Source organism: Staurois parvus, unplaced genomic scaffold, assembly GCF_062004578.1.
Source record: "Staurois parvus isolate SC_StPar_1 unplaced genomic scaffold, SC_StPar_1.0 ptg000014l, whole genome shotgun sequence".
Taxonomy (NCBI): Eukaryota; Metazoa; Chordata; class Amphibia; order Anura; family Ranidae; genus Staurois; species Staurois parvus.
In genome coordinates this window covers 12,467,180-12,480,915 of record NW_028317810.1, presented here as the reverse complement: position 1 = coordinate 12,480,915, position 13,736 = coordinate 12,467,180, and the positions used below count along the sequence as shown (strand labels likewise).

General features: G+C 42.7%; 1 protein-coding gene across 1 annotated transcript in view; it reads right to left on the bottom strand.

Moving 5' to 3' along the window:
* Positions 1-13,736, bottom strand: part of SUSD2 (sushi domain containing 2) — a 271,052-nt gene that overhangs the window by 159,271 nt on the left and 98,045 nt on the right. Inside the window, exons 6-9 of the mRNA XM_089677367.1 lie at positions 11,597-11,801; positions 2,984-3,069; positions 516-784; positions 296-430 (exon numbers count right to left, since the gene is read on the bottom strand). Coding sequence (XP_089533493.1) covers positions 296-430; positions 516-784; positions 2,984-3,069; positions 11,597-11,801 — 695 coding nt within the window. The remainder of the gene's footprint in view (positions 1-295; positions 431-515; positions 785-2,983; positions 3,070-11,596; positions 11,802-13,736) is intronic.

The window sequence follows — 13,736 nt, the reverse complement described above, 5'->3', positions numbered from 1 at the left end:
ATTAGGGCAGGGAAGAAGGTACCAGAAAGGCAATATATAAGCAATTTCAAGCATAGCGTTAACAAAAATCTGGTGTATTTAGCCTTCCCCTGCAAAAAGCTTGACTTATTTTTTTTAATTAAGGCACATAGTTGTTGTTTTGTCTTACAGATGGTTTACTCCAAATATAGTTAGTGTTGAAATAAACAGAACATATTTTCCAAAATTCACAGGTCCTTCTGAGTGATCACCTGTGTTAATTTCCATGGTCCATGGTCAGAACATGCATCTATCTTATTTCCTGAAGTTAACATACCATAATAAGGTGACGTCCGACACTGAATCCTTAGATTTGGGTTTGTAGAAACCACCATGTCATATTCTCCTTTACCTTTATAGGAGTAAGCCAGACCATCAAAAGTGTAAGCATGAGGTTCACCAAATGCTGAAGCTACAGAAGAAGAGACAAAAATATTAATAATTAATTATAATTTGAATTTGTAAAGCAATGTCCTAGAACAAACTATGTAACATACCAATTTTTGGTGGTTTATAATTGCGGCAGTCACTGGAGGGTCTAAGTTCCATGTAGTATTGGCAGTTATCTGACCAGAGACAACAGTAGTAGAATGTGATTACATCATACAGCCAGTGAGAGAAGCTTGGTATTCTGGGAGGCTTTCTGTATGGTGGGGAACCCCAGTCATGTCCCCGGTCAGGGGTGCTGCCCCCTATTGAATCACTCGTAAGAATCTGTGCTCCATAGGCATCATAACAGCACTGCTGCCCAGCTGCATACTTAGGGCTATACAGAAAGAAAAAGCAGATAACCAGTAGAATTTTGTTAACAGGCATTCAGGTAACAATCTAATTCGATTTATATCAGTGATTTTTAAAGCAGTGATATATTACAGTGATTTACAAGAAGCATAGTACCATTCATTCAAGCTCCTATCTTTGAAGGAGCCGAACGCATAAATCCAATGATCAAATAGCATGTAATCCCATGTCCCCTGCCTCTTTCATTTCTGGTTGTGAAAAAATCATCTTAATTAACATTATAATGAGTTAGAAATCGCAGACACATGATCAGATAGTTTCACTTCCTCTCTTCTCTGACAGTGGGTGGGGGGACAGCTGTGCTTTCATTTATGTGGGTGTTACTAGGTAAGCATCAATGAAGATGACTCCACCACAAATAGCACCCATTAGCTGTGTTAGCCATTTAATTACATTGCTTCTGCAGTCTGTGGAAGCACAGGAGGGTGTGAACTCAACAGGGTGGTATAAATCGGCAACCAGCCAGGTTAAAAAAGGCTGTGCAATACTAAATGGCATAGCCAGAAGTATAGTGGAAGGAAGGAGAATTTCTGAGTATAGCTGCATACAAGCAACGGGGATAGAAATATTAAGAAAATAATGCTATCAGGACGCTATAAGGCATAAAACTGGAAGAACACGTTTAAAAATAAAATTGGAGGAACCCTAACAAATATACAATTGGAGGAATGCTTTAAAAACTATGGAGTTGATTTACTAAAGGTTTCTTCACAGTAAGAGCTGTAAAAAGGTAGAATATACTCCCTCAAGAGTTGGTTTTGGCCAGCTCAGTGGGTTGATTTAAAAAAGCCTGGATTCTTTCTTAGATACACAGAATATAACTGAAAACTAACATTTATAGGTAAAGTTGATCCGGGGAATATCCGATTGCCTCTTGGGGGATCAGGAAGGAATTTTTTCCCCTGTAGGAGAAAATTGGATCATGCTTTGCTGGGTTTTTTGCCTTCCTCTGGATCAACTGTGGGTATAGGATTATAACTTTTTTTTTTAATGATTGAACTGGGTGGACTTGTCTTTTTGCAGCCAGACTAACTATGTAACTATGTAAATGCAGATATGCTGTTCACTTTGTTTTTGAAGTTGCACTTTGCTAGGGAATTTGCTCCAGAGCTTAATTCATGAGGTGGAGCAAAAATGTATTGGGTTTTTTTTTTTTTTTTTCCTTGGGCTGATTGGGTTTCCTTTGGAGCAAACTTCCTTGCAAAGTAAACAGCTTATTTGTCTTTAGTAAATCAACACCTATGCCTCTAGCAAAGGTACTCAGACACATTCACACAAACCAGGTTGTTTTTTCAATAACAGCCCTTGTAGCCTAGTGCCAAGGGCAGTGGGGCCAGATGGTTAGTATCAAGATTTAAATCTACAAAAACTGATAACATTATTCTTATTTAGTTTCCCTCTGTTTCCTGTCTATGACTGAAAAACAAACAGTATGCTTTCTTTGGAGCTTGTACTAAAAGTTCCTATCATTCATGTGTGAAAAGGTCAGAATGTCTAAATACAGCACTGAACATGTACGGTATGTTTGAATTGAGAAAAGAAATTAAAGAAGACACAAGGAATCAGTATGCACAGGATATATACCAGATTTACAAAGACCGCACAAAGAAAAGTTAAGAAAAAATGAAGTCTGTAGGGAAAATATTGGCTGGTCTAGATAACATCAATTTTTCTTGGGATTTTCTTGCATCAGTCAACGTCTCTAAAGGCTGGTACACTCCGGCCAAATATCCACTGGTTCAACAGAAACTAGCTGACATTCGGATCGTGTGTAGCCTGCCGACAAATGCAAACTAATGACCAGCTTTTGCCAAAGGGACATACTAGAAAACCAGAATCTAATCCGTGCTGGCAACCAATGGCTGCCAGTGCTGATCAATGTGTTCTGGTGGCGGTCAGTCCCCCTGTCAGAACACTATAGCTCAGGGGTGGAGGTTGTTACGCTAAAATCACTTAGTTAGTATGGTGACCTTTCAGGGTTCTTTTTGCTCAGCCTGCTGGGTTGAAAGAAGAAAAACTTTTAGTGTGTACCTAGCATAACTCTACACTGGAGGAATTCCTTGTGGGAGTTTTATTAATAGTTAGTTTAGCTAGGCTATTATGCTGAAAACATACATCACGAATGACAGAATTTAGTGTTTAGAGTTTGACTGCTGCACATTACCTTGCTTGTATGCTCCTCACACAGTGCACAGCACCAGGATGGTAGGTGCACACACTGCCCTTTTCAATGTTGCATCCATAATCTGTCTGAAAGAGACAGTAGAAAATATCTTCATTTCATATATAATTCACTATTCTATTAGTGTAGAATAATTTATCTTAAAGTGTGAACTACAGGTATCTCTGCCTCAATTGTCTCTGCTGTTGGTAATTCTTGTGAAGTACTAACCATGGTACAAATGATGAAAAATGCAAGTAATTATTTTGTTCTCTACTAAAGTTAGGGTGGTTTCAGTTCGAATGGCTCAGTTCTAAAATATTCATACAACTTTAATGGCCAACACTCTCATAGTCTCATTTCAGTCTCATTTCCAGTAGACACACAGTTAACTTTTCCTTCTGTGCATTATACTTATTATGTCCTTTGGGTGAACCCACTTGGTGCTGCAGATATCCAGTTATGGATACTATTATAATTAACCAAATTTGTATGCTCACCAGAAAGGTCTCAATCTAAGCTCTAACTTCTAGATCAGCGGTTCTCAACCTGGGGGTCGCGACCCCTTTGGGGGTCGAACGACGCTTCCACAGGGGTCGCCTAAGACCATCGGAAAACACATATTTCCGATGGTCTTAGGAACCGAGACACCGCTCCTCGCCGCCGCCGCCGCCACCGCCGTCTCCAGGTGTGGGCGGGATGACATGCCGCCCCTGTCATCTGGACACACCTCGAGATCAATCCTCGCCTGTGATTGGCCGCCGGCACTGTAGCTCAGGCACACAGGCGGCCAATCACCGGCAAGGAGGTGGAGCTTGGAGAGGAGGGGCCGAGCGGCACCGCGAAGATCGGGCGAGTGAAGAGGAGGAGAGTGGCCGGAGAAGGAAGACAGCTGACAGGTAAGTGTCGGTACCATGGGAGAGGGAGGGAGCGAGCGAGCCCAGGCTGGAGCAGGGGTCAGCAAGGTAAGTATCACTGGTGTCAGTGGTAATAGTGCCCCATCATTGGTGTCACTAATACCAATGATGGGGCACTATTCCTCCCACTGACACCAATGATGGGGCACTATTCCTCCCACAGACACCAATGATGGGACACTATTCCTCCCACTGACACCAACGATGGGGCACTATTCCTCCCCCCACTGACACCAACAATGAGGCACGATTCCTCCCCCAAATGACACCAACGATGGGGCACTATTCCTCCCCCACTGACACCAAGGATGGGGCACGATTCCTCCTCCCACTGACACCAACGATGGGGCACAATTCCTCCCCCCACTGACACCAACGATGGGGCACAATTCCTCCCCCCACTGACACCAACGATGGGGCACAATTCCTCCCCCCACTGACACCAAGGATGGAGCACAATTCCTCCCCCCACTGACACCAAGGATGGGGCACTATTCCTCCCCCCACTGACACCAAGGATGGGGCACTATTCCTCCCCCCACTGACACCAAGGATGGGGCACTATTCCTCCCCCCACTGACACCTATGATGGGGCACTATTCCTCCCCCCACTGACACCAAGGATGGGGCACTATTCCTCCCCCCACTGACAACAAGGATGGGGCACTATTCCTCCCCCCACTGATACCAATGATGGTGCACTATTCCCCCCACTGACACCAATGATGGGGCACTATTCCCCCCACTGACACCTATGATGGGGCACTATTCCTCCTCCCACTGACACCTATGATGGGGCACTATTCCTCCCACTGATACCGATGATGAGGCACTATTCCTCCCACTGATACCAATGATGAGGCGCTATTCCTCCCACTGATACCAATGATGAGGCACTATTCCTCCCACTGACACCAATGACAGGGCACTATTCCTCCCACTGACACCAATGACGGGGCACTATTCCTCCCACTGACACCAATGACGGGGCACTATTCCTACCACTGATACCAATGACGGGGCACTATTCCCCCCACTGACACCTATGACGGGGCACTATTCCTCCCCCCACTGACACCTATGACGGGGCACTATTCCTCCGCCCACTGACACCAATGACGGGGCACTATTCCTCCTCCCACTGACACCTATGACGGGGCACTATTCCTCCTCCCACTGATACCAATGATGGGGCACTATTCCTCCTCCCACTGATACCAATGATGAGGCACTATTCCTCCCACTGATACCAGTGATGGGGCACTATTCCTCCCACTGACACCAATGACGAGGCACTATTCCTCCCACTGACACCAATGACGGGGCACTATTCCTACCACTGATACCAATGACGGGGCACTATTCCTCCCACTGATACCAATGACGGGGCACTATTCCTCCCACTGATACCAATGACGGGGCACTATTCCTCCCACTGACACCAATGACGGGGCACTATTCCTCCCACTGACACCAATGACGGGGCACTATTCCTCCCACTGACACCAATGACGGGGCACTATTCCCCCCACTGACACCAATGAAGGGGGCACTATTCCTCCCACTGACACCAATGACGGGGCACTATTCCTCCCACTGATACCAATGACGGGGCACTATTCCTCCCACTGATACCAATGATGGGGCACTAGTCCTCCCACTGACACCAATGAAGGGGGCACTATTCCTCCCACTGACACCAATGACGGGGCACTATTCCTCCCACTGACACCAATGACGGGGCACTATTCCTCCCACTGACACCAATGAAGGGGGCACTATTCCTCCCACTGACACCAATGATGGGGCACTATTCCTCCCACTGACACCAATGACGTGGCACTATTCCTCCTACTGCAAAATTACAGTTATGAAGTAGCAACGAAAATAATTTTATGGTTGGGTGTCACCACAACATGAGGAACTGTATTAAGGGGTCGCGGCGTTAGAAAGGTTGAGAACCACTGTTCTAGATTGTAAGCTCTAACGAGCTGGGCCCTCTGTTTCCTCTTGTGCCAAATTGTATTGTAACTGTAATGTCTACCTTCATTTTGTAAAGTGCTGAGTAAACTGTTGGCGCTATATAAATCCTGTATGATAATAATATAATAACTTGGATCTATGAAATCCCACTCGCCATCCCACAATGTAATGTAGGCTCTTTGTATTGGACGATGAAACATCCTCATTAGGTAATGACAGACAAGGGGTACATCATGAGCTCTGAACTGGAGCTGAAGCCTACCTGCTTTGACAGCGGGTCTCAGACTGCACCACTGAAAGTTTAAATTCACATTTAAAGTTTCCAAGAAACTCTACTAACTCTCGAGAGCTTCTCCCAAAGACTTGCATCACTCATGATAGAACAGATTCCCAACCAGTGCCTACCTCTGCCCACCTTTAAGTCCCTCTGTTTTCCCTCACTTTTTTGCGCACTCATGTGAGGTGTACAAGAATTCCCACCTCTTCAATCTGATTCAGGTGAACTGGTAAGAAATTAAGCTCCGACACAGATACTGAGTGGGAAACGAGAGGGCTGGATGCTGCATTAAGGCGGATAACTATTAGTGAAACATCAGGATTTTTACTTTGAAAGACTGTACACCATTATTAGTAGGGATGAGACTTCAATTCAAAGTTAACCCAGCCGGTTTGAGATTTGCAAGCCCAGCAAACTATTGTATGATTTTACTGCCATAGCAACCAACTAACCATAACACACTTTCTGGCCTTTGAACTTAGGTCACATCATTTAGAAGGACCAATAAGGTGGCATTTTATAAGTCAGCACCTTCACTATAAAAGGTCAGGTTCCCAGCAGCCATATAGATAATGCTCTTGTGATGGAGAAAGCATAGGAAGTGCTGCTAATAAAATACATAAGTGCAAATTAGTATAGCGCTTGTAAGCATTGTAGACTAGCGGCTGTTAAAATAAACCCTTATTAAGTGTCCAAAAAACTTTACATGAGTTCTTTAAACTACAGTGCTGGGGTACATTTAAAGTGTGGCTATGGGGCACCCGCTGCTCTATGCATGAATGGACATGTGGCTCGGCCCTGTCCCCTCTATCTTCTCATTGGCTCACCGGCTGTGATTGACAGCAGTGGGATCCAATAGCTCCCGCTTCTGTCTCAGCCAGTGAGGAGAGGGAGTCCTGGGATAGCCGAGATTCCAGTGCACATTGCTGGATCGAGAGGGGGCTTAGGTGAGTATTGGGGGGGGGGCTGGGAGAGATACTGCACAGCATTTTTTTACCATAAGGGCTCGTTCACACTTGACTTATTTCTAACTCTTGCCAAATGCCCCTATAGCGTTTGACAGGCGTTTGGGAAGCATTTTTAACGCTTCTCAAATGCTCCCCAAACACCCTATGCGTTTGATAGGCATTTGTCAAGCGTTAAACCGCACCACAAATGCCTATATTGAAGTTAAATGGCATTAACGGTCCACAAACGCCTTGCAACTGCGGCACTATAGACTTGAATGGGAGGCTTCAACTCCTCCTGACTGAACATGAGGCATCAGTTTTGCATCGACGCTAACGCTTAAGTGTGAACAGCACTGTGTGCTGCCATGTGCAGAATTTTCATAGGCGTTAAGAAGCGTTAAAACACTTCCCAAACACCTGTCTGAGAGAGCTCACCAGGGCACTCACAGTTAACTAGCAGTAGGCTAGCGGTAGATGTAGTTCATTCATTCACAGAGCTCTGTAAATGAATGATGTGACCATGTGGACAAAGTCCCGCATGACTGCAGAGTTTTTAAATTCTGACAACGGGTGCATTGAGAAGATCTACTCACTGTCACATGGTGAGGGGGGTCAGAGATAGAGGAGACAGAACCGGGAACATGTGCATGTACATGCACCATGTTCCAAAGGTGAACTTATTCTTTAAAAAAACTTTAGAAAATATATAAAAACTATATTCTACAAATTACAAATTTTTTTTTTAGAGCCATGCTATGTTTTTTTTTTATCACTGTAAGAGTGAAAATTATGAAAATTTGTAGTAGCAGGGTCAGTGTTAGAATTGTGACCTAGGGCACACCCCTGACTTAGTAAAGACGGCAGTCCTGCAACGCACATAGCATGCTGCAAAAAAATAGTGGGCACAGCCAGATCATGCTAAACAGTTCTTTAAGAAGAATAGGTAAATAGACTCTGAACTCACTGTATACACTGCACGTGTATACTGCAGTTCTTGCATCCACAAAATATGCTTCAACCACTTTGAGCATGGAGATTTTTTTTAGTTTTTCACACACATGTAAAAATTAACATATTTTGCTAGAAAATTACTTAGAACTCAAACATTTTCTGAAAGCAGAGGCCCTGGAAAATGGTTGCAATTGTAGTTTTTATATAACATGCATTTTGCACAGCTGGTTATCAAATGCATATTTTCTGCACCCAAACACAATACAATGCCTGTTCTCTTTTTTTTTTTTTTTTGGTAAAATATATTTATATTGCATCAAGTAAATCATGCCAAACACGCCAAAACCCACAATTGCATTAGCCCATAAAATGGCAAAGACAATGGTACCCTTTACAGATGAACAGTTTAGAGTTAGCCCTGAATTGTGTCCCCACAATTCTTGCTCTTATTCTGACATTCATGGCAGTAGTGCCGCCCAGATAAAAATGTATGTTTATACCAATGAAACTGGTTGGTATAAGCAATCATAATGTAAAAAAAAAAGTCCCGATCACTTGCCCAGAATAGTACAATGTTACTATGGTATGGTAACATTGAATTGCTCTGGTCACCAGAGTAGAAAAAAAATCATAAAACAATTTAAAAAAGTAATAAAAAATAAAAAAAAGTTTAAATATTTTAAACATGTTTACATACTGTCCCTGATCACTGCTGCAGCAGTTATATGGTGACGCTGTACTGCATTGGTGACAATATGTAAAAAAAAATTAAAAATTGTGAAAACTTTTTTTTCATTTCTTAATTTTTCTCAAAATTATGACAAAAAATTACAACTTCAAAAAACTTCCCATGCCTCTTACTAAATACCTCAGACTGTCTATTTTCCGAAAGTTGGTCATTTGGGGGTATTTGTACTGTCCTGGCATTTTTGGGTCTCAAGAAATGAGATCAGCATTCAGTACATCAGGATTTACTGATTTTTAGATATACACCATAGTTTGTAAACTCAATAACTTTCCTACCAACTAAATTATAAACACTGATTTGGGTTATTTTCACCAAAGAAATATCGCAAAATACATTGTGGCCTACATTTATGTAGAAAAACTACATATTTGCTAAATTTTTTAACAGAAACAAAAACAATTTTATATTTTCTGTATTTTTTCATTTATAGCGCAAACATTTTTAAAACCCAGTGGTGATTAAATACCACCAAAAGTAATCTATCTGTGTGAAAAAAAAAATTATAAAAATGTCATATGGGTACACTGTTGCATGACCGTGCAATTGTCATTTAAAGTGCGATGGCACTGAAAGGTGAAAATTTGCCTAGGCAGGAATGGGGGAAAAGTGCCCGGTAGGCAAGTGGTTAAAAACATTTTCTTTCTTGACAGTGAATTGTAAGATGAACAATTGATATTTTACAGCATTTTTGTTGAATCTCAAAGAGAAACTAAACTCTAGAATCTGTGCCCCTAAACAAAGGCAGGCAAAAGACATAGGATTAGTCTCCAGTATTACTGCGATCTCACTGCAGCTAATCTTTTCCACACTACTTACTTATTGGCTTGTTTTGCATAGTGTCTCTGTGTGAAAGTGGCCATCTTGGTAGAGGCAGTCAGAAACCTCATTACCTTAGATCTTACATTGTAGTTTGCATAACACTACCGGGCTATGAAGCTGTAGGTACAGAAGTGCCTAGGCACACTCACATACCATAAAACACATTGCTTTTTTCAGAAGGAATTCCAAACAATTTTTTTTAGGGAACTGCTTAGGCACAGTTGACATTTCTTGATGTTCCCTATACAATAGCACATCTTCACTTTTTGAGCTCATGTCAACCTTAAAGTAGCACTTTGTTACATATTAACAAGTAATAAATAAAACATGTACTGACTGACCCATGTAGCTGCAGGCAGTGGTGTCACTAGGGTTGGTGTCACCTGGTGCTGTAAAACATGGTGTCACCCCCCCCACACACACACACACTTACGTTGTCCTTCCCTCTCACCTTCAACTTGTGCAGCTCCCCCCCCCCCACCTTGTGCACCCCATTCTCCCTGTGAAGCTTCCCTTCCTTCCATATTTTGTGCATCCCCTTTTGCACCCTCATCTTGTGCACCCCCCTTCCCCCCTCATCTTGTGCACCTCCATCACCTTGTTCTCCATCTGCCCCTTGCCCCCCTTCACCTTTTCCTCCTCCCTCAAACACTTGTGTACCCCCCTCTCCTCTCATCTTGTACAGCTTCCGCTTCCCCCCTTACCTTGTGCACTCCCCCCCTTACCGTTGTGAAAATCCCACCTTGTGAAACTTACCCATGCCCCTCTTTGTTCCCCCCTCCCCCAGTGCCCACCCTCACTTTGTGCAGCTTCCACGTGGCTCCCCAGAGTCTTGCACTTGTGGTTGTAGTCCCCCCGCAGAGAGAGCCTGACATTGACCAACAACGCCCCTGCGACCCACCCGAGAGAGCCTTCCGCTAATACTGCCTCCCATACACCAGCCACCATCCCCCATGGCGAGAGAGAGAAAGCTCCGGACATCCCCTGGAACGAGAGTCGGGTTGTGCATCCACTGTAATGCAACTCGCAGCCTCTCTCGGAACCCACCAGGTCCCCATGCCACGTGTGTCCCTTCTTCCGTCCCTTCTTCTGAGGGGCAGTGCTGCCCCTCCTAAAAAATGCTGCCCTAGGCAAATGCCTTGTTTGCCTTGTGGTAAATACACCCCTGGTTGTGGTGCCGGCCCTCCTTCAGCATACGGGGTCTTGCACTGCACACAGACAAAGTACATGCTGTGGTTCTCCTGCTCTTGGTCGAGTGGGTGGTACCAGGTGGTATTTTCCAGAGCTCCCCAGGGCCCACAACAGGAGAAGTGGCAGAGCTCACAGTAGAAGTTGCACTGCTTGCACATGACAGTGCCCTCCTTCGGGCTCTTCTGACACAGCTAAAGCTGGAGGATGAGTGCCTTGCTCTGCTGCTATCCCTCCTGGACGCTGGTTCTCATTCAAGAGAAGGGAGCAGTGACACTGTGGGCAGATCAGGCACTGGTGATGGAGAGGGGGAAGCAAAGTCCCAGGAGAATGGTGAGGTTGGTGAAGGGTGGGCATAGCTGGGGGAAGACCCACACTCCATTCCCAGGATTTCTGGTGGTTCCGCCCCTCTCAATGCCTGGGGCATATCCCACCCTAGTTTCGGCCCTGGTGTCACCCTTCTGGTGGGTGTCACCCTTCTGGTGGGTGTCACCCGGGTGTGGTCACACCCCCCCATAGCTACACCACTAGCCTTCTAATCTCTAATGTAATCACAAAGCCAGTGCACAGGAAAAGGAGAGAGAGAAAACAGCTGATACCCCAATGTCATTGTAAACTTTGATGATAATTAATCTACGGTGTCTGCAGTTACAGAGATCAGTGAGGATTTAATTTCAATCTTGTACTTGTCCATATATCTTTTACAGTGTATAACCTCCAATTAAAATGATATTCATATGACTATACCAAATCTTGTATTGTTTGAACTCATTAGGCACATACATGGTATCTACCAATGTCAGCTCTGGATTGTTGCAAAGTGCAAGGACAGTCTGCAACTTCCGTCAAGAAGTCAGGCAGTTTGTTCTTCTCATCATATCTCCAGTTCACACACTTATCAGTTGCCCATCGAGCAGGATCATCCCTGAAACTTTCTGATAGGTGCCAGGCTAAGGCATGGACAGGACTCCATATTGCGTGAACGTTCCTGAGTATACAAAAACATGCTGTATTGAGATCGTTTGGAGGAAACACATCAAGTTAAAATTATTTTAAAAAAATCAATGATAATACTGACACGATCTTAAGCTGTTGTTTCTCACAGCCTGTGCTAGAAAAATGATAGCAACTCAAATGTATCTTTGTTCTAATACTTACAACAAATCCTTCATCAGCTTCATGCATGAGAGGTGTTATTTTTGGAAAAAAGTAAATCTGAAAAAGCAACAAGGTAATGTTCGGCTGCACTATATGAATTGTGCCTCCCTAAACACAGACCAATATTAAAGCAAATGTAAACCCAACTTTTAATATTGCTGATATGTGCCTGCTGTACCATGTACTTGTTTGAAAAGTATCCTGTTCTCTTTGTAATGCTTCCTTTGGTGTTCCCTCTGCTTTTCTATTAAAACCTGACCACACTAAGCATGAGAGCACAGCCTGGTCAATTTTCTAGCTGTGCTGGGAACTGAACTGCTCTCCTCAAATGATCAGGCTTGTGCTAACATGCCTCCCCTCCTTGCACAGCCATTCACTGGGAAGACCATTGTGGTGCCGATTCTCCTCCCTTACCTCACTGAGCTACTTATGCAGCTGAGAACAGAGAATACTGTATGTGGCCACTTATTAAAAAAAGGTATTTATAATGTTTATAATGTTTTTTTATATGTATACAAAATGTCTTGCCTTTCATTTCTATTTTAAAATGAATGGATTGTTTTACAAGGGGATTATTCACATATACAGCACTTGGATTTGTATAGTATGTAAGTTGCATAGATTTGCATCCTCATTGCATATTATGTCAGTTCCAGTAAGAACCATCTGAAATATATGTCAAAAATGGCACTCAACTATAGTACTTTAAAAGAACTTCATAAAATAAAGTATAAACTTTGCCTTATAAATCCAGAGAGAGCTCAGAAGGAAAGCACTTTTCATGCTTTGTACAACACTGGCACAGAAATGGATCCATGTCCACAATAGGATCACTGAGTTATTGTGATTATTTTATCCACATTGTTCTAGAATTCCATTATTGCTTTACCGATTAATTTTTGAATGTGTCCAGAAATGAATGGAAATAAAATTTAAAAAAAATCATATACCAGCAAAAGTAGTACTTGCAGACTCTACTATGTTGTTTTCAATGTGAATGTGTCAAAACAACTAAACTGTTCATTTTGTTAACTGCAGCTGTAAGTAAATGTATTTTGGACTCTATGATTTTCTATTTTTCTGCATAAATGGCTTCTAAAATAATACTTAAGTAATAATAATAATAATCACAAAAATCTCAGGTTTTTTTTTTTCGATCAACCAGCATTGGCACCAAATTTCATTGTCATATACTGTATCTATTAAATATTGAAAATTACCTTTTCTTGTGCATTTTTCTGGTGCACATAGGCAGCCAATGATTTTAATTAGCTGATTTCAATGAGCTGTCCTAAGACCAACAAACTTGGCAAAGTACTGCAGCTCATAGAGCATTTTGCCATCTTCATGTGTGTGTATTTTTACTGTGTGTTTGCCGCATTTTTTGAACATTTTGAAATGCCATTAATAAATGGCACCACAAGTGTGATGCACTTTTTTTGTGTGTTCTATGAATGTGCACATTGCCGGAAAGCACAGATGCAAATGGAACCTTAAAGAATCAAGTCACTGATGGTAAAAGCATGTGAACATCTATATAATAATAATTGTAATAATAATAATAATAATAATAATAACAACAATATTCATAATAATAAAACCTTGAAAAGGGAGAAATTGCAGACAGTAAGTCAATTACTAAGTAAGTTTTCTAATCATTTTAGGTGTAGACCCACTCTGCCATATAAAAAGGTACACCATTTTGGTTACCACCATTAGAGATGAGCGAAGAAATGAAAAATTCGATTCGGCTGATTCGGCGAAT